General features: G+C 47.7%; 2 protein-coding genes across 2 annotated transcripts; both read right to left on the reverse strand.

Annotated features, from left to right (window-relative positions):
• Positions 1–16,643: 16,643 nt before the first annotated feature.
• Ffar3 (free fatty acid receptor 3) lies at positions 16,644–18,560 on the reverse strand. The gene is made up of 2 exons (XM_031384264.1): positions 18,431–18,560; positions 16,644–18,185 (listed from the first exon to the last, which is right to left on the reverse strand). The coding sequence occupies exon 2, from the start codon at positions 18,172–18,174 to the stop codon at positions 17,215–17,217; it is 960 nt and encodes a 319-aa protein (XP_031240124.1). The 5' UTR covers positions 18,175–18,185; positions 18,431–18,560; the 3' UTR covers positions 16,644–17,214.
• A 4,375-nt stretch (positions 18,561–22,935) lies between these two features.
• Positions 22,936–24,168, reverse strand: Ffar1 (free fatty acid receptor 1). Its single transcript, XM_031384265.1, has one exon. The coding sequence runs from the start codon at positions 24,079–24,081 to the stop codon at positions 23,179–23,181; it is 903 nt and encodes a 300-aa protein (XP_031240125.1). The 5' UTR covers positions 24,082–24,168; the 3' UTR covers positions 22,936–23,178.
• Between the last annotated feature and the right edge of the window lie 3,284 nt (positions 24,169–27,452).

The raw sequence follows: 27,452 nt of genomic DNA on the forward strand, positions 1-27,452 counted from the left end.
AATGAGGAACACAGACCTGAGTTCAGTTCCTAGAATCCATGTCCAATGACTTACAAGTAATTTCCTGTTAGTCTAGCTCCAGGGGAACAAACACCCTCTTTTGGCCTCCAAGGACACCTATGTCCATGTACACATACATACACACACAAAAGTAGATTTTATTTTCAAAAGTTAATCTAAACACACTACCCACTGAAGTTAAAGATAAGCAAAAATCCCCACAGTTAATATCTTAGGGCTTCTATCGCTGTGATAAACACCATGACCAAAAGCAACTTGGGGAAGTAGGGGTTAATTTGCCTTGCACTTCCATGCCACAGGTCGTCTCTGAGGGAAGCTAGGACAGGAACTCAAGGCAGGAACCTGGAGGCAGGAGCTGAAGGATGGAGGATATGGAGGAATGCTACTTACTGGCTTGCTCCCCGTGGCTTGCTCAGTCAGCTTTCTGATAACACCCTGAGACATGGACCCAGGGTGGTGCACCTGCACTAGGCTGGGTCTCTCATGTCAGTTGTTAATCATTCATATGTCCTCACAGAGTTGCCAACAGGCCTATGAAGGCATTTTCTCAGGTGAGATTCCTTTTACATGCTGATAAAAACCTGTTATAGAAAATATGTACTCTCAATCCAGCGTTTCTACTCTACCTTTGATCATTTAGTTTCTGGATAAAAGACACACAAGTTTTTATATTTATAATAAGCCTTAAACAGCACTAGAACTGGGTTGATACCTACCCTCTAAGCGATTAGATTCTACTTTCCTATCAATAAACCCAAGTTATTACTTATGTGTTACTATGTTTCATCTAGGCTGCTCTTAACTCCAATTGGCCAGCCCTCGGGGCCATGTCGTCTTGACTTCGAACCCGCGGTGTCTTTTCCCTCTCCCCTCTTCTTCCTCTTGTGATTCGGGAACCCTAAGCCCCGCCTACGTCTCTTCTGCCCAGCTATTGGCTGTCGACATCTTTATTCACCAATCAGAAAGGTCACATAGTGTCACTTGGGTCTATTTGCAGACTCTCTCATTTCTGGGACAAACAAGTCTTGGGCACTTGCACTTAGTATTACAAGACATAGAAACAGAGCAAACCTCAGCACCAACCAGCACAGCAAATGCTATCAGTTCACGTCGGGTAAAAGCCTAGAACCTGGCGGCCCAACCAATTAGAAAGTGTCTCTCACCTTCAGTGGCCAGTCAAAGCAACAAGCAATAGCCCAAAGCAGGGAGAGGCTATTTGTTCCATGTGGCTACACTGGGCAGAGGAATAGAGAGGTCCAGTGATGCCCAAGTCCATTTTCCTGGGGGGTCCTGCCTAAGATTTAAGTTTAAATAAAGGGACAAAGGTCTGCATAACTAATTTGTCTTGGTTCAGAGTGTGATCCTGTCCATCACTGATCCATCACTGTCTGGCTCCACCTCCCCTCCAAAGTTCTCTGACAAGCTGCTAGAACTGTGTGACATCCTTTCAGACAAGGTTTCCCTCCAGCCAGCAGCAGACTTCACTCAACTTTTTCCTAGCATGAGACACCTGCAAAAATTCTAATTCCTCTGGTGTCAGGGACACCCCCCACCCCTCATCCCCCTCACCCTACCCCATATCTCTCCAGCCTCCATCCCCACCCCCATATTCCCACCCCACCTCAGTCCCTCCAGCCCCTAATCCCATCTCCCCAAACCCCAGCCTTGAAATGATTAAACCTCTGTTTCTCTGCCCAACCTATAACCTTAAGGGCAAATGGTTCTGGACTGGCTGCTCCAGGAATGGCAATCATGCCTTTGTTTTAGGTGTCCTTATGACTGTTAGCTTACAGGCTGGAGGCCATTCTGCTGGCCTGCCTTTGGGGACCTAGCAATTGCTTACTGCCATCACCGGCCTCAGCTGCCACTTGTGGGCTGCATATAAAAGAAATCTCTAGTTCTCTCTTTTCACCAGGCAGGTCACTCCCTCTCTGTCCTTCTCTGCCTCCCCCTCCCTTCTCTGCCCTCATGGCTCTGCTCCTTTCTATCTGCTTGACTTCCTGTCTACTCCTCTGCCTCAACCTATTTTCTAGGTTCTCACTCCTTTCCCTCACACCTGGGCACAGCCCCCATGGTGCCCCCTCCCCACATTATATTTCACAACAATGACTAACTTGTTATGCTTATGTTCTGTTCCTGTAACCCCACCTATTTTACCTGCCAGATCCCCGATTTGGAAAGCCCCTTACTCCTGAGCTATAAAAACCTTGTTTCCCTCATATCTGGGGCTCTCTAAAATCCTGACTTGGGGTGAGACTGGCCTGCCCCAGGTGCACCTCTAAAATAAGACTTGGTTGAACTAGACAATCATGGACTTGGTCTTTCTCCTTGAAATTTTCGGGCTTAACACTGCCCTGGCCAGCCAGCCACACACCACACATCGTCCAGCCACATTCCCCTCACCCACGTTGTCTGCTGAATAAACGAGGGGGATATACATATGAAGAAGGAGGGCTTAGCCACCAGCCTCATGGCAGCTGCATCTCATGGGTCATGTAGCTTGTGAGAGCTGCCCATGATACACTGTAGCAGCAGCATCTTAGCCACCAGCTTCACAGCAGCTGCGTCTTATGAGTCATGTTGTAGCTTGTGAGTGCTGCTCATGATACATTGTAGTAGCATCTCTGTGCTGTTTAAATCCTGTTGCGACTGCTGATAGGTGGATAACTCTAGGAAATGCAGACCTTCTTAGCTTATCATAGCAGGGCAGGTCTGTGCTGTCTCTTAATTAGAGCAGCTGGAGCCAAGTTTGACTCATTTAGGGCCTTAATGATAAGACATTGAGTGGCTTGGAGATTTTCCAAGGAATAAAGAAAGCTGAGCAGCCAGGGCCAGATGAAAAGTCTTCTCACCAACACAGTCCAGTGAAGACCTCCATATGCACCTGTATTTGGACCTGAAGCTGCAGAGCCGCCTGTCAAGTAATTCTTGCTTTCTCTTTCTTGTACCATGAGCTTCAGTTGCAGACTGACTCTCCAGTTCGATAAAACCAGGGATCCTGGAGAAAAAGGTCCAGCATCCTTAGATTTCTGATGGGAGATGGGCTCTGCTTCCTGCTCAGATCCATGCCCTGATGGTTCCCTAAACATGAGATGCAGGTACTAGACTGTGTCAAAGAGTGGAGGCTCCATCTAGAAACCTTTGGACACATCAGAACTGCTGTGCTTTGAACGTGGAATGTCCTCTGCAGACTTGTGTGTTTGTTACTTGGCATGGCTGTGGAGCCTCGAGGAGATGGAGCCTCGCTGCGGGAAGAGGGTCACTGGGAAGTGAGTCTTGATATTTCACAGCCCAGCCTGTTCCTGTTCACTTCCCCTACTCCCTGGCTACAGATGCAAATGGGACCTGCTGGCCCCCTCTCCTGTACCCTTCCCTCCCTCCTGCCTCATGTCTTTCTTACCACGGTGGACTGCACCTCTGCAAACTGTGCGCCATGAGAAGCCCTTCCTCCCTGAAACTGCTTCTTGTCGGGTATTTTGTGATAGCAATGAGGAGGCAACTAATACAACAGGGAACAGATTAAAGTAGAAGGCAGGCGACTTAAAGATCGACTCTGAGAGTTGGATAGGAGAGGTGCAGGAGGACATTGTCCTATCAGCGTTTGGGAGGCAGAGCAGGCAGATCAGGAGTTCAAGGTCATCCTTAGTGACAGGAGACCCTTCTTATAAACACGGCATCAGGGTCAGCAAGATGACTCAGTGGGGAAAGAGTGTGCTGTTTTAGATCTCCACTGGCAGCTTAGACTACACAGAAGGTAGAAAGAGGAGTGGCCATTTTGGGGGTTTCTCTACTGTGCCTTCCCTTAAAGCTGCCAAGGCTGTAAAATGGAGTTTAATCCCTGGAACTCACAGGGTGGAAGGAGAAAATTGATTTCCAAAGTTGACCTCTGCCTATGCACCATTACACACACGCGCGCACACACACACAGACACAGACATGAACATACATACACATGCACATACACAAGCACACACATGCATACCACACACATACACACGCACCACACAAGGATGTGCTTGCTTGAGGGGGAGGGATGGAGAGCATGTAATCAAAATAAAAACAGAGGCACTAAGGAGTATAGGGACTATGAAGCCAAGGCAGGCTCTGAGCGTGCCAGCCACGGAGGTGGGCTGCCAGCCATGGAGGTGGGCTGCAGTGTCTTTCAGAGGCTATCTCAGCCTAGGCCATTGCCATTTTCAAACATTTATTTTATTTTCATTTTTTATGTATATGAGTGTTTTGCCTACATGTATGTTGTCCTGTGTGCATGTAGTGCCCTTGGTAACCCGAAAATGGTGTCAAGCTCCCTGGAACTGGAGTTACAGAAGGCTGTGAGCCACCACATCATTGCTGGGAACTGAACCTGGGTTCTCGGCAACAGCTACAAGTGCTCTTAACCACTGAGCCATCTCTCCAGTCCCTACTTCCCTTTTTTTGTAATCCTCAGTTTGTAGGAAAAAAAAAGAGAGAGATAACTGCTAAAGTGGGTTGCCAAACCACACAATTACATGGTCATGTCATAGTCTTAACAGGAAATGAGGGAGGAGCTGCGTTGCTTGCAATCTATTAACAGTTCTAAGGTTTTACGTGGTTTGGGCACTGTCAGGAGCTGGGAATGGACTATGGATTTAAAACTTGAGCCTTCTAGTTTGTCTCAGTCAGACATCATTCTACAGTGAAATGGTGAGCCTGGCTCAGATGCCCTGAGGCCTGCTGTTAGGGCTCTGATGGGAGCAGTAGCTCTAGTCCAGCCAGCCAGGAGCTTCACTAAAGACTAATGGAGATACTGCATGCCCAAGAGGCAAATTACAGCAGAACTCTGTTCTCCTAGAGAAATTACTCTTGAAAACCTCTTCCCTTCTTCTCAATAAATGTTTTAATAACATGGAGGTTCAGTTTGTTTGCTTTGTGGGGAAAGAAATTTGACTCAGGATCTTATGCATGCTAGGCACTCATAAGACTCAACCACTGAGCCATGCCCCCCAGCCCCTCACTGGGGGATTCTAGGCAGGGGCTCTACCACTGAGCCACGCCCCCCAGCCCCTTGCTGAGGGATTCTAGGCAGGAGCTCTACCACTGAGCCACGCCCCCAGCTCATCACTGGGGGATTCTAGGCAGGGGCTCTACCACTGAGCCACGCCCCCAGCCCCTCACTGGGGGATTCTAGGCAGGGGCTCTACCACTGAGCCACGACCCCCAGCCCCTCACTGGGGGATTCTAGGCAGGGGCTCTACCACTGAGCCACGCCCCCAGCCCCTTGCTGAGGGATTCTAGGCAGGGGCTCTACCACTGAACCACACCCCCAGCTCATCACTGGGGGATTCTAGGCAGGGGCTCTACCACTGAGCCACGCCCCCAGCCCCTCACTGGGGGATTCTTCCTCTCTGTTGACTGGGAAGGAGGTCATTCTCAGTGATGTAACCCTCATTCCAGCTAAGCTCCCAGGCACCTGTATTTTCAAGCTTTCTGTTGCTATGATAAACACTCTGACCAGAAGAAGCATCCTAGGGGGGAAGGGAGGGAGTTTGTTTTAGCTTTGTAGCTCACAGTCCATCACTGAGGCAAATCAGGACAGTGAAGGAAGGCTGGCTCACTTACAGGCTCAACCAGAACCTGCTTAAGATGACAGCCCTGGGATGTCACTGGACTTGAAGCCTCATGGTCTCTATGAGCGAGCACTGTACCTATGTACACAATCCCCCTTTCCCATAATTAAAAATAAATCTTAAAAAAAAAAACTGCTTAAAACTCTGATGACCAATAACAACAACAAGAAGAAGCAAGCTTGTGTTCACACCTGTCCTCCCAGCATTTAAGATATAAGGGCAGAATTCAAGGCAATCTTTGGCCCTACAGGGAGCTCAAGGACAGCCTGGGTCACAAAACACTGCAGATGCATAATTAACATCTCAAAGAAGACCTGGCCTCCTGGTTTCTCCAGCATCCCTCACCTCAGTGAGGGTATGCTACCTGTTACAAGGTAAGGCTGGCACACCCTGCCCTCTACCCTGAACTGCCTAGCCCAGGGGCTTCCTCTTCTCCAGAAACTCTTATATAATCTAAACATTTTGGTCTCTCCCAGTTTTTTCTCTCTCCCTATGTGCATACACACTTTTTCTCTTTCTCTCCCCCCTCCCCTCTCCCTCCCTCCCCATGGCAACTTCTCTGGCCTTGTTCCTTAGGATCAGTGAACCCACCTGAGAGCAACCCCCACCCCCACCTTAAACCTGCCTTTATTTATTTATTTATTATTTTTAAATGACCCTCTGGAGGACAGAACCAGGTACATAGATGCTTTTATTTTATTTTATTTTATTTTAAGATTTATTTATTTATTATATGTAAGTACACTGTAGCTGTCTTCAGACGCACCAGAAGAGGGCGTCAGAACTCATTACGGGTGGTTGTGAGGCACCATGTGGTTGCTGGGATTTGAACTCATGACCTTCTGAAGAGCAGTCGGTGCTCTTACCCACTGAGCCATCTCACCAGCCCTTAAACCTGCCTTTATATAATCTGGCTTGAGTTGGCTCATTTCACCAGCAGAGAATAATTTATTAGAGACTGTGTCTAAAATAAAAATAAATAAATAAATAAATATCCCAGGTATGGTGCTGCATGCCTCTGATCTCATTACTGGGGAAGCCGAGGTTCTCAGATCTCTGATTTCAAGGCTAGCTTGTGCTACATAAAGAGACCATGTCGAAAGAGAGAGAAAGAGAGCAAGAGAAGGGGGGGGGGAGGGAGGGAGGGAAGGGAGGGAAGGAAGGAGAGAGAGAGAGAGGGAGAATGAGCTGTTAGACCTGAGGGGGGAAAAAAACTATTTCCATGACTGGTTAAAACAAGTTATATTTAGAACTGACCAGCCGGCTGCCTCTCCCCAAGTCGGAATTTCAGAGGGCAGCCCCTCACTGGCTTTTGAGGTCTCTTTTATGCGGAAGGGTTAGGGATGAATAGAAAACATCTATTGAGATAATTGGACAGAAGTGGGGGCCAGGGCTCAAGGCTGCCTGTGGGGTGGGTGAGTGTAGGAAATGCATCACGAGGAAGGGAGGCATCAAGGTGTCTCAGAAGACACATTTTCATAAGATAAAAGGGTAGTCATATATCCCAGGTTCAGGAGTTTAAGCAAGGTGACGCAATGGGTGACATACATCCTGGGGTCACAAGTTCAGCCTAGGCTGAGGGTCACAAGTTCAGCCTAGGCTGAGGGTCACAAGTTCAGCATAGGCTGAGAACCGTGGTTTGCAGGATTCACCAGGCTTAGGAAACAGAAACTCATTTTTGTAAGGTGTGGAAACTTAGTAACAACGTAGGACAATGTGGCTCCTAGATTGGTTTCACAAAAGCCAAAAGCAACTCAGGGAACAACACACTCCAAAAGTACGAGATGTAGGGAAAGAAGAAAGGTCTTTCCCAGGGAACTCCGGGGATCGATCTGGAGCAGACTGAAAGAGCCCACTCTGTCTACACAGTGGATCTTCACCAAACTCTTGCAAGTCAAATAAGAAAAAGCAATTACAGGAGGAAATGCAAATGACTCCCATACATTATGCAAATGTTTCCTCCCAGGGCTTATTATTGCTGCAAATCAGACCCAGGCCTCAGTGAAAGCCTGTAGCTCTCTACCATCCAGCTATAAGCCAGATCTCCACCTCCTCTGGTCTTTCTCGGGGAGATTAGAATTAAAATAATGAAGAGTAATGGATTTATGGGTCTGCTTGTCTGAGCTATCCTGCCTGGCTCTATCCCTGGCATTTCCAGGAGGATTTTTTTTAGAATAAGATTTACACTTAAGAGGTGGTGTGTTGCAGTGTGGGTGGATCTCATCCAGTCAGTTTAAGGCCAAAAGAGGACAAAAGGCTGACCTCCTCCAACAAGGACTTCACCAGCAGAAGGCATTGCGAAGTCACCTGCAACTCCAGCTCTTTCCAGTTTGCCCCTAGTCACCTTTGCATGCACGTGTAAATGTTCCTGTTTCTCTAGAAAATCCTAACTCCTGCAATTACTAAATTTTAAGTATCAAGTTTAAAAGCTGCTTACTATACAATATTTTCTCTTGTTAGCAGAGTTGCAGGGTCTTCTCAAATCGTGTGGAAGAGGAGGGGCTGATTCTGCTGCAGAAAGATCAATATTTTAAACTCATGCAGCATTTCTTGTTGGAGAATATAGGGTCTCAAACCTGGGACAAGTGGCTGAGGTGCCTGGTTATCATATCAAAGCCAACCTGGCTGCCAGGTTCTCCCAGCATCCCTCAACCCCTGTCAGTTATAGGGTGTGGTTGACTACCCTGGCCCCACCTAAATTTCTCCAGACCCGGGGCTGGGCTGCCCTTCCCTTTTCTCATCTAATCCAGCTATTTTTGTTCTCTGCTTCTTTTGCCCTACCCTTTTCTCTCCTGGTCTCTTGGCTCCACTCCTGGCTCTGGATCACGTCCACTCTGGATTCTCCCAGATGTCTCTGCCTCTGGCTGTGCTCTCCCTCATCTCCACAATATACCTTCTTCTCCACCATACCTAGGAGCAGTCATGTTCTTTCTTTTTTATCTTTTTATTTTTTCATTCAGAGAGATGGCTCAGAAGTTAAGAAGATCTTGGATTGTCCTCTGACCTCTACCTGTACACACACACACACAGAGAGAGAGAGAGAGAGAGAGAGAGAGAGAGAGAGAGAGAGAGAGAGAGAGAGAGAGAGAGAGGAGCCCACGAAAACATGTACCTATGCATTACATCATGAGGCTGTGTCTGAAAACAGTAAAAATCAGCAATGGTCCTGGTACCAAGGGATAGCCATGATGGTGAAAAACCACCACTGGTGTTGGCTGCTGTAAGTTTCCTTGTTCAGTGAGAACAGTCACAACACACAAATGAGTACACAGAAGTAAATCCCAGTCACCATGCAAGGTGAAATCACATCAAAGAGAAAGGACATTTGAGGTTGGGCAAGGAGGACAGCACTGCCTCTCCATAGAGGTTCAGTCAGGGGTGAAGCCACCAGACAACAGGGGGTAGAAGCATCGTGGAGACTGTGTGCTTGTCATTTGCAGGAAATACAAATGCTGTGTGTTTTCTATCTTAGCTGGAGTCTTAAATGGGAAAAAGATCTTAAAAGGGAAGAGATAAGATAGAAAACACACTATATACAGGTTTGAATGTGTCACTGGAACACCAGTTCCTTTGTACAATTAGCATATCCTTCAAAGAATAAAGCTGGGAGCTGGAGAGATGGCTCAGGGCGTAAGGGCACTGGCTGCTCTTCCAGAGGACCTGGATCAATTCTTAGCAACCACATGGTGACTCACTCATCTGCAACTCCAGTTCCAGGGGATCCGATGGTCTCTTCTGGCCTCCCGGGCACCTGGCATGCAAGTGAGGTACAAGGGATGCGCACACATACATGCAGGCAAAAACCTCACACATAATATAAAAGTTTTTACTAAAAAATGAAAAAGAAAAGGCCGGGCGATGGTGGTGCACGCCTTTAATACCAGCACTTGGGAGGCAGAGGTAGGCGAATTTCTGAGTTCGAGGCCAGCCTGGTCTACAGAATGAGTTCCAGAAGAGCCAGGCTATACAGAGAAACCCTGTCTTGAAAAAAACAAAAAAATAAAAAAAAATAAAAAAAAACAAAACCCCAAACAAACAAAAAAACAAAAAACAAAGAAAGAAAGAAAGAAAAAGAAAAGAAAGGAAATCTGGTATGTACCTATAACCCCATCACTTAGGGTTCTGAAGTAATCATTGTGAATTTGAGACTAGCCTGGGCCACACAGGTGCACACACACACACACACACACACACACAGGCTTGTGTCGTCCACAGCCATCTCTGTGAGTAGGGACACAGTCCTCAGAGAAGCTCGCAGGGTGAGCAGAGACTTTGACCTGAGACCATACACTGGTAAGAACACTTTTGAAAAGTCAGCAGGTCCCTTGCCCCACTTAACAATGGGGACACGCTCTGAGAAACCGAGTTAGTGGATTCCAGGGGCCTGTGGACACCACAGAGTGACTCATATAAGCCTCAGTGTGGAGGTCAGTCCCTTGGTGTGGCTTTTTGAGGCAATAAAGACACAACTACCTGCTTGATGCTGCAAGCCTCCATTTCCAGTACCTGGGAGGTGGGGGTGGGACCTTGATGAGTTTGGCGCCAGCCCAGGCTATATAGCAAGACTCTGGTTCCAAATAGGGGGTCTGTGGGATGGCTGTGAGCAGGTGAAGGTGCTTGCTGTAGGGCTTGGTCCCTTGGGTACAAGCTGTGAGCAGGTGAAGGTGCTTGCTGTAGGGCTTGGTCCCTTGGGTACAACCCCCCAGGAACCTACATGGTCAGGAAGAGAGCTCATTCCCATCAGCATGTGCCTCCACATGCGCACCCACACACTCTTCGAAAATAAGTAAATGATACAATGTCATTTATTACAATAAAACAATCAATCATTACAATAAAAGTGCTTGGCATCTGCAAGATGCACAAGGGTGGGTTAAGGAGCACTCGGCTTTGTAGGAAGTTTTGTTCCTGGGTGTGGCCTGCTGGAGCCTGGAACCCCAGCCCTTAGAAGGTGAAGGTAGAGAATCAGTCAGGAGTCCAAGGTCATTCTCTGCTGCATGCTGAGTTTGAAGCCAGCCTGCAAGATACATAAGACCTGGATTCATAAGTAAAATAAGACAGAAGATTTTAACTTTAGTTTTGAAATATTTATCTACTTATTTGGGTGAGGTGGGGAGTTCGTGTGTGGAGATCAAGGATGACTTAGGAGTTAGTCCTTCCCTCCCGTGTGGGTTCTGGGAAACAAATTCAGAGTTCCAGGTAGAAGATACCAGATGTCAACTTCCGACTTTCATGTGCATATGTATGGGCACACACAAACAAGAACACACAAATACACCTCACCCACACTCTCCCTACACACACACACACACACACACACACACACACACACACACAACCTTACTGAGGCAAAAATATTCATTCACTCTAAACTTATGGCTTTGACTCAAGACTTGACATTCCAGCTCTATCAATTTATAGAATTTCTCCATCGCTCTATAATGTCCCAGGGGCATCTTCCCTGTCTATAACTCCATTTTAGCTATTCCAAGCCCATGACAACCACTGATCTACTTCCTGTCAAGGGATACTCCATAAAAATGAAGGATAGTTGAAACAAGGAAGGTGGAGTCCTCCTTGGAGCTCAAGAGCAAACAGAGAAAAAAAAAAAAAAAAAAAAAAAAAAAAAAGAGGCCACAGACCTGCAGGGCAGTGGGTGGGGACAATAGTGCTCTGGTTAACTTTCAGAGAATAAGCGGATATGTTTTGTAATGTGGTGGTATGGTGTGGTGGGCCCATGCTGAGGCATCACCTCTGAGGTACTAGCATTTGATGGGTCTAGTATAAAATGAAATTTATTTGGGAACATGAGAAGGGGGGCTAAGAAGGGAGTAGAGGCTGAGAAAGAGAAGGAACAGAGAAGGACAGAGAGGCAGAGAGTGAGAGAGAGAGAGAGAGAGAGAGGGAGAGAGAGTCCTTTTATAGCAAGCCAGGCTCTTACCTGGCTGTAGCTAGGTAAGAAATACCTAGCTAGGTAAGAAATACACAGCTGGGCTGTGCCTAGAAGAAATACTAACATTACTCCATTTGGGTTTAATTAAAAACTGAGAAACTAGAAAGCGGTGATGGTCAAGCAGGAATAGGGTGGTCATGATCTTTAGCTCTTTCCTGCTGACTTTGGTGTGACAGTTTTGTCTCTGGGAACCTAAGAAAATTGGGATGGGCATGTTGGTCCAGTCTTAGGAGAGTTGGCTGATTCATTGCTGTCCAGGGTCTGTGGAAGCATCTGTTGGTAGGAAGGAGCAGGCCCAGTAGAAGCATCTGTGAGAGACCGGACCATCTGTGGGTTGCTTTTCTGGAGCTGTCCTGGATGTAGATTTTTGAGCCTGGACTTGGCAAGTTGTTGAAATTTACATATATATTAGAGGCAGAAAATAAAGTTAGGTAGGTTTGGGAGAAAAAAACTTTTTCTTAGGTATACATTTGAAACCCTTAGGTCTTGGTGGTTGAGGTGAGGGAGTCCCAAAACCAGAGAACAGAGGAGGAATCTGTAATAGGCAACAGGTAGGAACTTAAGCTATTGATTGGCAGGTGTGCTTATCTAGATGAAGTCTATTTGTTCTATGAGAGGTAGATCTGAGTGTGTTTCCCAGAGCTTATAAGTTTACAAAAGGGATAAATTTGTTAACAGCATGAACAATTGTTAAGATGAGCTTAGGGAAGACCAAAACCTTTCATGGAGCAGAAGGGGCAAGAGGAATTTCCCCCCTCTGTTTAGAAGACTGAATATATATTAATTTAGCAAAATGAGAAACATTTTTAAGTTTACACTTAAAAGACAAATAAAAGAAACTTAAAATTTTGACTTTGTGCTAGTTGATCATATAGATTTAGCATAAGAAACATTTTAAGTCTATAGTTAGAAGTTAACCAAAGGAAACTTAAAATCTGAACTTGTGATTATGAAAGTGGATTGTATAGTGGAATGTTTTATTAAGGTTAGGCTAATTTATCAGAACTCCATTGGTTAATGTTAGGACTTTGAACCTTTGATGTCTCAGTATAACAGTGTCATAGCAAGGGGAAGAAACATGAAGCATGTTGTACCTTAAATCATTTATCATCATTAAGTTTGTGTGTCCTTCAACCTTTACATCTTAAGATTACTGATCTTAAAACTCCTTCCTAGACCCTCATTTAGATCTTTATAACTTAAGCCTTTTATTTGATTATTTACCATGAGACATTAATCACTGGGAAGCAATCACTGCAAACTTAATTTTTTAAGATAAGGATGTGGCAGAAGGTTACATCTGCAAAAGGCTACATGTGAAACTTGTCTATCTTTTATCATGAAGCCTGTGAGCAAGGCAAACTTGTCTGCCTTTTTGATAAGAGATCTGGCAGTCTTAACTAGTTAACAAATTGACTAATGAGCTAACATGGTGGATTACCTTGAGGTAAGGAGCTAGTTGTTTGGTTTCTAGCTGTCAAGCTGCAAGTAGTTTACCTGTCAATGTAATCAGAAATCTGGGAAGAATAAATTATAATCTAGATGTTATATATTAATTAAAATGACAGTGTCAGTCTATAGTACATTCTCTAAACTGTTTTCCCTGGGTCCCCGTGGTCTCCATCGCAATTTGGGCAGAGGCAGTCTGGCCATCAGGCCCAGAAGATGAGAAGCCTTTTCCTGTGGAAGAGGAACATGGGAGAAATGACTCACCTTGTCTTAGGCAATATGAGACATTTTATTCTCCAGGTGTTCTCTGTTTGTCCTCAGTTTAGGCTGAGTCCTGGCAGTGGGCAAGGCAATGGAGCAGTCTTTCTCAGTGGTTATCATATCACAGTCCAGGCAGAGGCCTTTGTGCCCATATCTTCTTGCAGGCCTTTGTGTGTCACTGTTAGGATTTGGGAGTCTTTGTCTGTCATAGTAAGCTTAAATGGTTAACACTATATTTAGCAGATCTCTGACAAGATTAAGAGTTAGTATCTAGTAAGTATATCTGAGTTAGACAATTTGTGTCTGTTTTTACTTATTTGTTCTAGATTGTATCTAGCAAACAAGAAGTTACATTGTAACTTAATAACAATAGCAAAAATAAGACTAAACATCTTTAAGGCAGCGATCTTAAGCTTTTTTTGATATTGTAAATCTTTAAAGTAATAATAACATTACTGTTTACTGGGGCAGGATAGAAACTATATGAAAACCTTATCTTAACTGAAAAGTGTCTTTTGGAGACCTTTTTTTTTATAAGTCAGGTTGTTCTCAAGAAAGACAGTGGTGGTGAAGCAGTGACTGCCCATAATAAAGATGGTGGACAGTCATGTGATTGCCCTTAGCTAAGATGGCACTGAAACAGTAGCTCTGCATCTCTTCCCCTACCCTTACTTACAAAAGGTTGTGGAAGTCACATGTTACATCTTAGAATGTAATTTACATAAGTGTGACTATGTATCAGCAAATCCAGAAATAGTTGGACATATAAAGAGACAAATAGACATGTTTTTGCCTGGTGGGCAAAATGTGCATGTGAGGAGATGTCTCCCTGCCACTGAAGTAGCCTCTACTGCTATGCCATGTCAGTCCCAGTGGCAAGGCAGATCTGAGGCCAGCATACCACAGAGGCTCAGCTGCCTGTGTGTCTAGGGATCTAGTAACTGTCCAGCCCTTTTCCTGCCACAGCTGGCTTAGAGCTGCTGCAAACCAGAATGAAAAGAAATCAGAGATACAAATTTCCCAGGAAGTAGAAGTTTAAGACTCCCTGCTGGAATAAACAGCTGGCAGTGGTGGTGAGGCAGAGTGAGTTAAGTCTGAAACAAAATCTGGAGAGTGTTTTTTGAGTCTCAGGGGCAGGGAGTGAGAATGAGAGAGTAAGCTAGCTGGATCAAGGTAGGACCTGAGCTGGGGATCCGGAGGAATAAAGAAGCTTGGAGTGAAGGTAGGGAAACACTTGCACATAGAAAACCTTCCATTTTTCTGGATCGCTGGCAAGAGTTGTAAAAGTTCCTTCAAAAGTGTCATTAAGTGGCCATTTAGAGTTATTATCTAGTGGGTATTGGGGCCAAATTTAGTGTGTGAATTTGGAAGCCTTTAAGTCCAGAAGGAGTCCCAGTAGGGAGTCTGGAGGTAATGGCAAAGAGGAGATACCCATTGAGTGGGAATTAAAGTTATTATCTCTATCTCTAGGTGACCCAAGGATAGACTAATAACAGAACCTGCAGCACAGGCTAGATTACCAAGTCATCCTGTGGCAACTAGGGCCTGGGGGCTGGTGCACAAGAGAGACCAGATCACCCAGTACTGGGATTTTTTTTTTTAGTAAGAAGGGGGGAGACCTGTCTCGAGAAGAGAGAAATCTCACCCAAGGGTCTAAGAGATCCTAAGGCAGGGGGTCATCGAGAAGGGTCAGCCATGAAGGCTGTGAAAACCTCCATCCCCAAGGACCCCAGAGGGTGCCTGGGAGCTCAATAGCCCTCCGTTGGGACCAGGGGCTGTTTACACTGATCAGCTGGGTAGATTACCAAACGCTGATGCTTGGATGGAGAGATTTCACAGTCCGATGGCTGGAAAGTCCATGTGGCATTGAGACTGTGAACCTTCAAGTTTACAAACCCAGATCTTGGGACCACTGATGTGCTTTGTGAAACGCGGCAACATGGTATGATGCAGCAGGAGGGGGTGCCTTATCGGATGGTGAGGCATCCCCCTGAGTACCAGACATACAACAGGTCTAATATAAAAATGGCGCTTATTTGGGGGCATGAGAAGGGGGTGTTAAGGAAGGAGAAAAGGCAGAGAAAGAGAGGAGACAGAGAAGGACAGAGAGAGAGGAGAGAGAAAGAAGGGGAAAAGCCAGCCAGGAACACAGGGAGAGAGAAGGGAGTGGGGCAGAGAAGGAGGGAGGGAGAGACAGAAAGGATAGAGAGACAGAAACAGAGGAAGGTGAAGCAATCCTTTTATAGCGAGCCAGGCTTGTACCTGGAATTGTTAGGTAACTGTTGGGTGAAGCCTAGAAGAAACACTAACATAAATAAGAGTTATTTTATTTATTTAGCCACACCGAGGATCAAATTGAGGGTCTTGTACTTCCTAGGCAAGGAATGCATGATGGGACTCTATTCCTAGCCCTTATTTTATTTGGAGACAGGGTCTTAATTTATAGCCCAGGCTATCCTTAACTTTAGGATCCTGACAGGTAGCTACCTTTATTCTCTGCCTGGAATTATTTTTGTAATTACTCTCAGGGAGACTTCTCAGGCAGCAGTTCTCAACCTGTGGGTGGAGACCCCTTGTTTTCACAAGAGTCACCTGACCCCGGGAAAACACAGATACTTACATTATGATTCATAACAGTAGCAACATTACAGTTATGGAGTTGCAACAAAATAATTCTATGATTGAGGGTCACCACAACAGGAAGGAGTGTGTTAAAGGGTCTCAGCGTCGGAAAAGTTAAGAATCACAGCCAGGAGTTGGAAAGATGACTGTGGGGTCTAAGCAGAGAGACGCTCCAGCAGACACTTACCAGAAAGGGTGGAGGCTCCTGGGAGTGGAAGCCTCAAAGGCTTGCTCCCCCAGCCTTGTAAATCATCCTGTTGGGCATCAGAGAGCACCCTGCATCTACACTCCTGCTTCATGCCCTATGTTAGGATCGCTCTTGGCTGAGGAGCTGGGCTGAGGTACAAGCTCCCCACAGTCCCTTTCTCCAGGTCCCATTTAATGCTGAGAATCTTTTCCCTGCCCCACCTCCTTGCTTCCTGGCTTCCCAGGGAGACAGCCTTGGCAGTTTGGAACACACCTTTTCCTTATTCACCCACAGAGCAACTACATTGGTTTCTACACTGAAGCCTATTTTCAGTCACCAAATGAACTACATCCCCAGCCCTAAATTAAAAAAAATAAATAAATAAAGATAAAACTGTCATTAGTTTTATTCTTCCAGCCCCATCCTCTGCAGGCACCTGGGCTTTTGTTCTATTCCGTTCCTTCAGAGTGTGAGTGGTCCTTCCATCCACCACACACCCTGCCCAGAAAAGCCAAGGAGATAAGGAAACATTATTTTCTTTTTCCTAGGTACCAAATTTATTTGGATAATTTTTCTCATTGCCTGCTATTGTTCATAAGCATCCCAAAAGATGTGAATTTACAGAAGAGTAAGAACTGTCTGGAAAACTCTCACAAGGGCAGGTTGTTTCCCCACCCCTGGAACCCCCCTCCCCCATTCTGAGGGGCTAGGAGGAGTCAGCGGCCCACACCCCACCCCAAGTCCCCAGCTCAGCTCCAGCCCTGGGCCATCCCTCCCTTTTCCACTCAGGGAGCTTCTGAAGCTGGAATGGCCACGGCAGAGGCTTGGCTCTTCTAGAGAAGTCTCTCTCACCTCCACAGCTTTTCAGAGTGGAATTCAGGGCTTATGAGAGGATAGGAAGGGGGCGACATGGAGAGTCCCGAATATGAGCACGCCCAGGGCAATCTGAGTGACAGCAATGTCTGCAGCCTGTCACAGTGCACTCTTGTCTGTCTGAGCTAGGGAATGACCTGCAGACACACGAGTGACTACTCCTTCCTGCCCCTGGAGAGCTCTCTGCCAGCCAAAGCACTGAGCCAATGGTTCCACCCTCCTCCTCTGGTCCACTCTTTTCTCTAGCTCAGACACTCCTTGGATGGCTCTTCTCCGTTCTTTTTCTTCAGTTCCAAGCTGACTTCCTGAGTCCAAGGCACACAAGCTCTGATCAACCTCCCCAAGAGCTGATGAAAGTCGGCTTGGAACTTGGAGGACGAAAAGTAGAAAACCAGTGGGTCAATACAAGAGTTGAGGGTGCTGAGGAGGAGCACGTAGCTCCGCCAGGACGGACTCTCACCTCGGACGTAGCCCACCACATGGGACATATTGTAAGGGCCGAAGCAGACGAAGAAGATGAGCAGCGTGGCTGCAAGAAGCCCCATCACCCTCTTGCGCCGGCGCCGGCTGGCCCCCCGGCTCAGAATCCACACCAGGCGACTGTAGCAGTAACTCGTGATACACAGGGGCACCATGAAAAGGACCACAGCCATCTCTAGTCGCACAGGCAGGAGGATGGCCAGCTGGTCCTCCCGGAATTCCAGGTAGCAGGTTCCATTGGTCCCCTGACTGTAGGTTGCATTTCCCCAGTATTCAGTGACGTAAACCACACTACAGTTAGCTGATGCCAGGAACCAACAGACGCCACTGACCAGACCGGCCTGGGCCAGCCGGGGCCGGGTTTTGTACCACAGTGGGTAGGCCACGCTCAGAAAACGTTCGATGCTCACGGCCGTCAGGAAGAGGGAGGTGAGGTAAATGGTGGTGAAGAAAAGGAACCCAGAAAGGGGGCAGAAGATGAAGGGCAGAAGCCATCTCATGCCACATGCTGCCTCCACCATGCGAAACGGCAGGAAGAGGAGCAGGAGCAGGTCTGAAATGGTCAGGTTTAGCAAAAGTAAGTCCACGGCCACCGGGCGCCGGCGGAGCTTGCCCACGAAGACCACCAGGGCCATCACATTGAGGGGGAGTCCCACGAGGAACACCAACAGGTACACGGAAAAGAAAAGCCAATGATTGCCAGGAGAGAAGCTTGTCTCCATGGTCACAGACGCTAGTGAGACAGAGAGGAATAGGAGGATAGTGTCCAGAGTTGGGGAGTCTTCGGGTTCCCTCACCGGGAGACTCTTAGCCATCAGGCAAGACTTTTTTATCTGTACTGCCTATACCCCACCACCATATCTCCACATGCTCTCCCCTGCAGGTGGCCCTGCCTACTTCCCTGGTTTCCTGTCCCTCACCCAGTGCAGACATCACCAAGGTGCTGCCTCAATGCGTAACCCTCAGCCCCACACTCACCAGAGTATTGGAGAACTGGCACTCTGCCGCCCAGCACCCGGCTGGCTCCTACAGCGCTAGGGCAGTGAGCTAGCTGTCCAGCAGAAAGGATAAAGACTTGACGATGCCTATGACGTCACTGCACTCTCTGCAGAACTGCACAAAAGATGCTTTGAGCTAGCTATCAGGCTGTGTCCATATGCAAAAAGAAAGGACAAACTCCAAGGATGTGTGCATCTCTGCGCCGATGGTCACAGGGAGGACCTTCCTTCATCCTGCTTCACCTTCATCTCCTTCACTTGGATCTCTGTGTGCCTCTTTAGAACGATGCATATCTAGTGTTCATCAGAGTGGGAAGTGGGAGGCACAAATGGAGGGGCTGGGCTCTGCAGCCAGCTCTGTTCCCTGCTAACTCTGTCATCTGGGAAGGAATGAGTTCAACCCTATGTCTCCTGCTCTATAAAACAGAGGTACTAATACAATTTCATAGATTAAAGCACTCATGTTGACCCGGGATGTAGCTCAGTGGAAAGAGCACTTAGATTGGGCTGATAGCTCAGTTGGTAGAACACTTGTCTGAAGCCCTGAGTTCCAGCCCCTGCACATAGAGCAGGTGTGTATGGCGGTACATACCTGTAATCTGGAAGTTAGGAGGAAGAAGATTAGCAGTTCAGGGTCATTATCAGCTCCTGGCTACAGTTTGAGGCTAGCCTGGGCTAAAGGAAGCACTGTCTCAAATAAAACAAAACATGCTAAGTACATAGAATAGAGCCTGCCCGCCCCTCTTTGCTCGGGGGTGGGGGGGTGGGGTAGGGGGGAGTGGTCCTTGTGGTGCACGCAAGGACCTGGGATGATAGTGGTGAAGGTGCTGGTGGTGATGTAGACAATGGTAACAGCAGTTATCTTTCAGTGGGGGCATAAGCCACAACAGGACCTCAGGGTACCACTGTTTTATGTCCCTTTTGCTCATGACAGGGAAGTGACTCTCCAGGCCCCCTTCCTTCTTAGGCATCATGGGGCTGGGGGTACATGTTTCACACCTGTTTCTGTTTATCTTCAAAGATAGTGCACCCCCTTGCTCACATACTTATGGCATAGAGCACGAAACCAACACTCACGCACCAGAATGGCTATCAGCAGAACACTAGACAGAATCAAGTTCTAGCAAAGATGGAGGAACACCACAGCATTTGTTGATGGCTAAGAGGGATGCACCATGGGGTAGCACTTTGGAAATCAATTCGGTGGTGTCTTTAAAAAGTTGAACATACAATTACACAATACCAATAAATTCCACTATAAATATTTATTGAAGAGACCTGACCACAAGCACATTCTCAAATGCTGGCTCATACATCATCCTTATCCTAGCCCTAGTAACCTTGGCTCACAAGTGAGAGTGACCCCTCAACAGACAGATGCATCAGGATAATGGCAGTCAGGGTAAACTACCAAAGCATACCACATGGATGAACCCTAAAAGGTATGTTGAGTGAAGCGAGCTAGGCATAACAGTCTCTGTCTCACACCGTTTCATTTGCATGAAATGTCCAGAATAGGAAAATATTTTAAAACAGAAAGTAGATTAGGCTGGGAGCTGGGAGATAGAAAGATATGGTATAAGGAACAGAAGGGATTTTTCTGGGGCTGTAAAAATGGAGTACATACCTGCAAATGTATTTTTAAAGATTGGCTTGTATTCTTAGCATGGATGAATCTTCCGCTGTTGTTAAAAGGTGCTGTTGTGAGCCAGGCAGGTTTTTATTGCTTTGGAGCCTGCATTTAGTGAGAGACTAAATAATAAAGACATAGATGCTGCCGGGCAGTGGTGGCTCATGCCTTTAATCCCAGCACTTGGGAGGCAGAGGCAGGTGGATTTCTGTGTTCGAGGCCAGCCTGGTCTACAGAGTGAGTTCCAGGACAGCCAGGGCTATACAAAGAAACCCTGTCTCAGGAAAAAAAAAAGACATAGATGCTAAAAGGAGGTTCTATCTCCTGGGGGAGTTGGATATCATGAGATCTGGTTGGAGGTGGAGTGGCTTGACCAGGTGGAGGACACTGCAGTGAATCAGTGTGGTCTCGTGGGCCCCAGGAAGGAAGTGGATTGTCCATCCCCTGAGTGGGAGGAAGCCCAGGTAACTGGGAGCAGCGGCCTCACCCCAACAGGTGTCCCGGCAGGGCAGTGGGACATAGGTTTCTGTTTTGTCTTTGTTTTTGTTTTTTCGAGACAGGGTTTATCTGTGTAGCTCTGGCTGTCCTGGAACTCACACTGTAGACCAGACTGGCCTCGAACTCAGAAATCTACCTGCCTCTGCCTCCCAAGTGCTGGGATTAAAGGCGTGCGCCACCACTGTCCGGCTTGCACAGACTTTTACTAAGATTCTCTGCCCAGGGGCCATGTCTGTTATTTCTGGCTTTCATGGTGAATGCAGAAATAAAACTAAAGTGGGGAGGACATGACTACTCTAAAGTATGGAGAAGATTTTTATTGTAGATAGAAGGGAGAAAGCAGACAGAGGGAAGACAGAGTCCAGGCTGACGATGGCCAGCAGACTAACCAGGACTGTGCGAGGAGAGAGCTGGAGGGGGAGCAAGAGAAGAGCTCCCGCCAAAGATAATACAGTCAAGAGGCCAAGAGACTGGTGTGGCCAGATGGCTAAATTATATAGAGCTCAGCCTAGGGGAAGGGAAGCCCAGGCCCTGGGAGGTTAGGGTAGGTGGCAGGCGGAGAAGTTCTGGGAGGAGCCACAGGTACTGAGGGATGCTGGGAGAGTCAGCCAGCATCTGCTTTGATGTGCTAAATAGTCGCTTCAGCCATTACTTCATGGTCTGTCTCTTACATATTTACCAAATAAGCAACGCAGAACTTCTTTGACAAGAGATCAAAGTATCTATGCATTCAGCAAATGTTGGCTGAGCACCTACTACATGCTGATTGCTGACTGCCTATTATGTGCTGGTCTTTTAGTGCTGTGTATCTGCTGTTTTTCTAAGTGCTGTGTATCTACTGCTCAAAACCCCTACATTCAAATTAATTTAAAGCTTCAAAGAGGTCGTTTCTTTCTTCCTTTTTTTTTCTTCCTTTTTTTCTTTTTTGAGACAGGGTTTCACTATGTAGTCCTGGCTGTCCTGGAACTAACTGAGTAGACCAGGATGACTTTGACCTCACAGAGATCCACTTGCCCAAAGGGATAATTTGTATGAACCAGTTCAGGTGCTCTGGCCACTCCGCTGTTGATCATCATTGAAGAACAAGCTTGATTCTGACACCTGGCCCCCTCAGAGATGCCCAAGTGTCTATCTCCTTCACAGCCACTCTCCTCTGCCCTCCTTCTCATGGGCTGGGGTGGGCCTCTCTACCTTCTCCAATATAGCTAACACCACTAGTCTTTCTAAATGTCCATTAAGCCTTAGGGGTCTTACTTGGAAGGACAACATTATACCTTATCTTTGCTATAGGGCATCAAGAAAGGTTCCTGATCATCCCCAAAATGAAGGTGGCCATCACTGCAGCTATTTCACACTGTATTTTGGGGAAAGCATCCCTTGTCTGATGCCTTGAACCCCAGAGCAGTTAGGTGAAGGAGTGAGTGTGCGGTGTCTGCTCGAATCTGAAAAGATGCTCCCCAGGCAAGCAGACGTGCTACAGAATGGCACGTTGGCTCCCTCTGCTGGGCACTGAGTCTGGTTCACAACCCGCCCATCTATACAGCAGTCACCTGGCTAAAATCAACAGTTTGTGTGAGTTGGGGAACTGTGTCCTGTGCCAACAGTCTCAGGTTCTCTGGACGCTGAGGCAGGGGAATCACTTGAGCCCAGGAGTTCAAGACCACATCTAAACTCTGTCTGTTAAAACAAAATGTGTGTGGTGCGTACATGCGTTCGTGTGTGCGTGTGTGTATGTGTGTATGTGTGTGTGGTGTGTGTGCGGTATGTGTAACTGTGTGTGTGTGTGGTGTGTGTGTGTGTGTGCACACGCGTGCGCATGCATGTGTTGTGGTGAAGTACCTGGGGATAAAGATCAGCCACTGAGCACTTGCCTAGCAGGTTGAAGGCTCTGGATTCTATCTCCAGTAAAACACACACACACACACACACACACACACACACACACACCACACGAAGAGGGAGGGGTGCTATGCAAAAGGGTTGTGTGAAGATGAAATGAGACAACCTGAAGGATGAGATCGAGTGGTACCTGCAACTACCTACTCCGCAGTTGGCTGCTGTCTGTGACAGCTCAGGCCGGCAAAGCCCCTTCTTTCAAGCCAGCTTTCCCCGTTCTGCTGACACTGAACGTTCAGTGCTGTCCCCTAGTGGATTCTGTGTGGTATGGCAGAGCAATGATGCTGTCTCTTTTCTTCAGACATGAAAATGTTCCTCCCTCAGAAATTATCTCAGGGAAACACTCCAAAACTGGATCTTGATAGTGGTATTCCTCCTGATAAGGAGCGAGCTTCTCTTCACCCCTGAAAGAGGACTGCACACAACCTACGGCAGGCAGTTAGGACAAAAAAGGCCAGAAGCACTTGGGAGCAAGCTGAGGTGTGTCAGGCAGGTGTTCTGTCCTTTGTTGCCCAGCACTTGTCCTCCACTCTCTTCTTCGTACAAAAACACTGTCCTCCCCAGGTGTAACTCTTCCCATGACTGGCTTCTGGGATGGCTTTGGGCCAGGCCGCCTGAGTTGTGGTGGATCAGGCCTCTTGGGAACCTGGCAGAGTCAGAGTCATCCAATTCCACTCCGTGCCCCTTGCCCGCAGAGGTGGCTGCTACTTCTGAATTGTTCCTCTTTGAGTCCTCGTCACACATATTGTCCCCCGTCCAGGACCTGTTCCCAAGTAGCCAGTGACCAGTGGGTTGAGAACCACACTCCAGGCCCCTGTGATGAGTCCTAACTTCCTCCAGGAGCCTCCTAGGTCCGGGTTTATGAAACTAGCCACATTGGAGGCATTATAGGGCCCCAGGCAGAGCAGGAGTGTGAGGAGAGCGCCTCCAGCTACCCAAGCTGCCCTGAGCTTCCGTTTGTGGCTCAGGCCCGAGTGAACCAGGGCCCGGAGGCAGCCCACATAGCAGAAGGCAGTGATGACCAAGGGCAGAAAGAAGAGCAGAATGGAGAAACTGAGGCGGGCAGGGCCGGCAGAGTCGGGATCCCAGGCTTCCAGGCAGACCGGGGAGCCATTCACGGGTATGTTGATGCCCAGGGAACTGGTAGTGTTGTCCAGCCAGCCTCCAGGAGCCTCCAAGCCAAGGGCCAGCCCTAGGTGGCAGAGGACAAGGGCCCATATAGCCACACACACACCCCAAGAATAGCGGGGCCTCCGGATGGCTTGGTACCCAAAGGGGAAGGCAGCCCCCAGGTAGCGGCCAGCGCTGAGAGCAGCCAGGAAGCCCCCACCTGCATAGAGGGGAGCAAAGTGGGCCAAGGCAAAGACTGGGCAGAAGGGGAGTGGCAGGGGCCAGGCCCCAGAAGCCAGAGCCTCCACAGCCTTCAGGGGCAGGGTGATGGCCAGGAGGAGGTCAGAGCAGCCCAGATGGAGAGTGTAAACCAAGCTGGGGGTGAGTCGCAGTTTTGCGTGGGACACGGCGCCTCGGATGGCTAACAAGTTCAATGGAAAGCCCAGTGCAAAGGCAGATACATAGAGGGCGAAGGAGAGCTGTGGGGGCAGGTCCATGGGGCCGAGTGGGTGCTGGTCGCCACTGTTCCTCCTGCCCACTGTATTCAGCTCATCTGTAGAGAAAAGAATTTCACACTGGTTTGCCTCCTGCCCAGAGCATCAGAAGCCAGTCCTAGAGTCACTGAGGAAACCAAGGCCCACAGAAGGAAATGGCTGCCCGATAGCAAAAGAACTTGGATCAGCATCAGGGAGTCCAAGAGCTCAGTGCCCAGCTGCTCCTCTGCAGTACCACCTCTTAAGATGAAGATAATGACTAGGTGTAACAGGAAGAGAAAGAAGGTTCCAGAGCTGAGGTGGAAGAGAAAGAAGGTTCTGGAGCCAAGGCGACGATGTCTGATCCCTGAGACTCTGGGAAAGAGGAGCAGAGGGAAGTCAGAACCAGGCTGTATGGGCGACAGAGACTGAGTTCACTCCTTGTCCCTTACTCTGTAACCAGAGTTTCTGTATCCCTTTAAAAGGAAAGAACCCTCGCCAGAGAAATCAGGGGCTGCCTGGAGGAATGGCTCAGCAGTTAAAGAGTGCTTGCTGCTCTTCCAGGAAACCTGAGTTCGGATCCCAGCACCCACATCAGTCACTCACAGTCATCTATAAATCTAGTGCAACATTTTTGGCCTCTGCACACACATACACAGTTGTTTTTGTTTCTGTTTTTTTAAGAGAGAAAGCCCAGAGTAGTGGTGCACACCTTTAATTTCAGTGTTTGGAAGACAACCTGGTCAATAGAGCAAGTTGTAGGCCAGCTAGGGCTACAGAGACAGAGAGAGAGAGAGAGACAGAGAGACAGAGACAGAGAGACAGACAGAGAGAGGCAGAGAGAGACAGAGACAGAGACAGAGACAGAGAGACAGAGAGAGACAGAGACAGAGAGACAGACAGAGGCAGAGAGAGAGAGACAGAGACAGAGAGACAGAGAGAGAGACAGAGGCAGAGAGACAGACAAAGAGAGACAGACAGAGAGAGGCAGAGAGAGAGACAGAGAGAGAGAGAGAAGAAGAAGAGGAGAGGAGAGAAGAGGAGAGGAGGGGGGGAGAGAGATCAGTGTTGGATACTAGCTTCATTAGGCAGGAAGAGGCAGGCAAAGCAGGTGCTACGGGAGCAGTCAGCCCCAAAGGCAGGCCAGGCCAGTTCCCATCAATCAGTGTATTACACCTCAGGGAACATCTTGGGCACAGAAACCCAGAAAAGAGAGGAGCCGTTGAGAATGGGACTCACCTCTTAGTGCTGCCGATGCCTCTGAGACTCAGGAGTCCCCTTGCCGGGCCCTGGATGATGCCAGGGATGGGCAGTGAGCTGGAAGGGAGAGAAGGGCGGGGTGGCCATTAGCCAGAGTGCTCAAAGCCTGGATGAGCAGCTGATGGGGCATCCTGTGCTGGTCTGCAGGAGGTGAGGGTGGACACAGGAGAGAGAGGAAGGATGGGGGTGTGACTGACTTGGGTAAAGATCTTAAAGAACCAGGATTCATGGGGTATGGCATTGTGCCCTCCCGACACATCCACTGCCTGCCCAGACCCAATGGGGGCTGAATCTGCCCCACTGCTGGATTAATTCAAAGGCAGATCCCCTGCTTTATTGACTCATTTCTAGGTAACAACAACAACAACAAAAAGAATTCTGGAGACTTCAGTCACCCAAATGAGGTACATGTTGTCTGTCATTCATATATGAACAGCAAAAGGATCTCTTAGTGGCCTAAGCATGGTGGTATAACCTGTAATTCCAGCTATTCTGAAAGTTGATGTAGGAGGATCACAAGTTCAAGGCCAACCTGAGCTACAGAGTAAGTTCAAGTTCAGCCTAGAGAGCTGAATGACACTGTCTCAAAATAAGTACCAATGAAGGGGCTGGGGGCATGGCTTGGTGGCACACCACTTACTTAGACTCTATGAGTGAGGGGCTAGGGGTATGCACATCTCAGTAGTAGAGTACTAGTGTACACAAGGCCCTGGTTTCCATCCCTAGACCCATTTTTTTTATTAATTTCTTTCTTTCTTTTTTTTCCTAAAGATTTTATTTGTTTTATATTTATGAGTACACTGTAGCTATCTTTAGACACATCAGAAGATGGCATCTGATCTCATTATAGATGGTTGTGAGCCATCATGTGGTTACTGGGAATTGAACTCAGGACCTCAGGAAGAAGAGTCAGTGCTCTTAACCGCTGAGCCATCTCTCCAGCCCTTTTTAGTAATTTCTGTTTCACCTACACACACACACTGGCAGTTCCAGTCTAATTCTACACAGTGACATTTTCACTGAGGGTCTGCAGTCATCCCTATGCCAGCTATTTTGTGGCTCTTCACTGTCCCTCTGACTGTATGACCCTGTGTCTACTATCCCTGCTAACAGGCTGGCTTCATGAGTGCCGAGGTCTGATGTATTCATAGTGCCCGATAGGTGCTCTGGTCCTAGGATAGTGGCTTAATCTCGGGTGAAAGACCACTTGTGTTCTGGAGTCCAGGCCTCTGGACTTCCTGGCCACCTGCTCTTCACGCCTCAGCAAAGCTGTTGACAGCCGCATCTCGTGGTCAATTGGTCATGAAGTAGCTTTGTATCAGCAGCTGGGCTCGGGCACAGGAAAAGGAGGTACTTGCTGGTTGCCAGGCAGCCTGATCCACACCTCGTCGGCCTCGGGGCTGCCTTCTGCTCCTTGGAGAAAGCCTTACCTTCAAGAGGTGTCTGGGGACTCCAGGCTTGATTGAAAGTTTCACGGCATTGGCTCTGTGCTTTATAATTCTTGCATCCCAGTGACGGGCTCTGCCAGGTGTGGGGTTCGTTTTTATTATTGTTGTTGTTTTTGTGTCTTGAGAGGAACTCTCATGCAGCCCGGGTTTGTCTCAAACTTGCTATGTGGTGGAGGATGACCTTGAACTTCCTATGCTCTCTACTTTCCCCATGCTAGGATTATTGGCAGCCATACCATGCCCACTTTATGTAGTGCTGGACATGGATTCGTGCTTTCGAGGCAAATGCTCTCTACACGTTGAGCCAAATTTCCAGCTTCTAGATGTGTGAATAGATATTCACCAAATGCTTGCCATGAATATGAATGAATAATTAATTAGTAGTTGAATATTGCTTAACTTCATTGTGAGTATAGAAGCCCCTAAAATCTTCCTTCTCTCATTTAAACGGTGGGGTTTTTTTTTTAGTGTAAAAATAAATAAATGTTAAAAAAAATGAGGGTACCAGAAGAAATCACTCTGAAAGCGTTGAACATTCTTAACTACTGAGACTCCTCTCCAGCCCCCAAAATATTTATTTGTACATTTGTGTGTATATATGTGTGCATACATGCCAAAGTGTGAGTGCCACGCACACTTGCGTGATGGCGGTATTTGAGGCGAAAACTTCAAGGAAAGTCAGCCTCC

This window comes from Mastomys coucha, unplaced genomic scaffold, assembly GCF_008632895.1.
Source record: "Mastomys coucha isolate ucsf_1 unplaced genomic scaffold, UCSF_Mcou_1 pScaffold21, whole genome shotgun sequence".
NCBI classification, from domain to species: Eukaryota; Metazoa; Chordata; class Mammalia; order Rodentia; family Muridae; genus Mastomys; species Mastomys coucha.

Excerpts from the sequence above, each read along its gene's own strand:
- Ffar1 (XM_031384265.1), bottom strand. The coding sequence starts at position 24,081 with ATGGACCTGCCCCCACAGCTCTCCTTCGCCCTCTATGTATCTGCCTTT.
- Ffar3 (XM_031384264.1), bottom strand. The coding sequence starts at position 18,174 with ATGGAGACAAGCTTCTCTCCTGGCAATCATTGGCTTTTCTTTTCCGTG.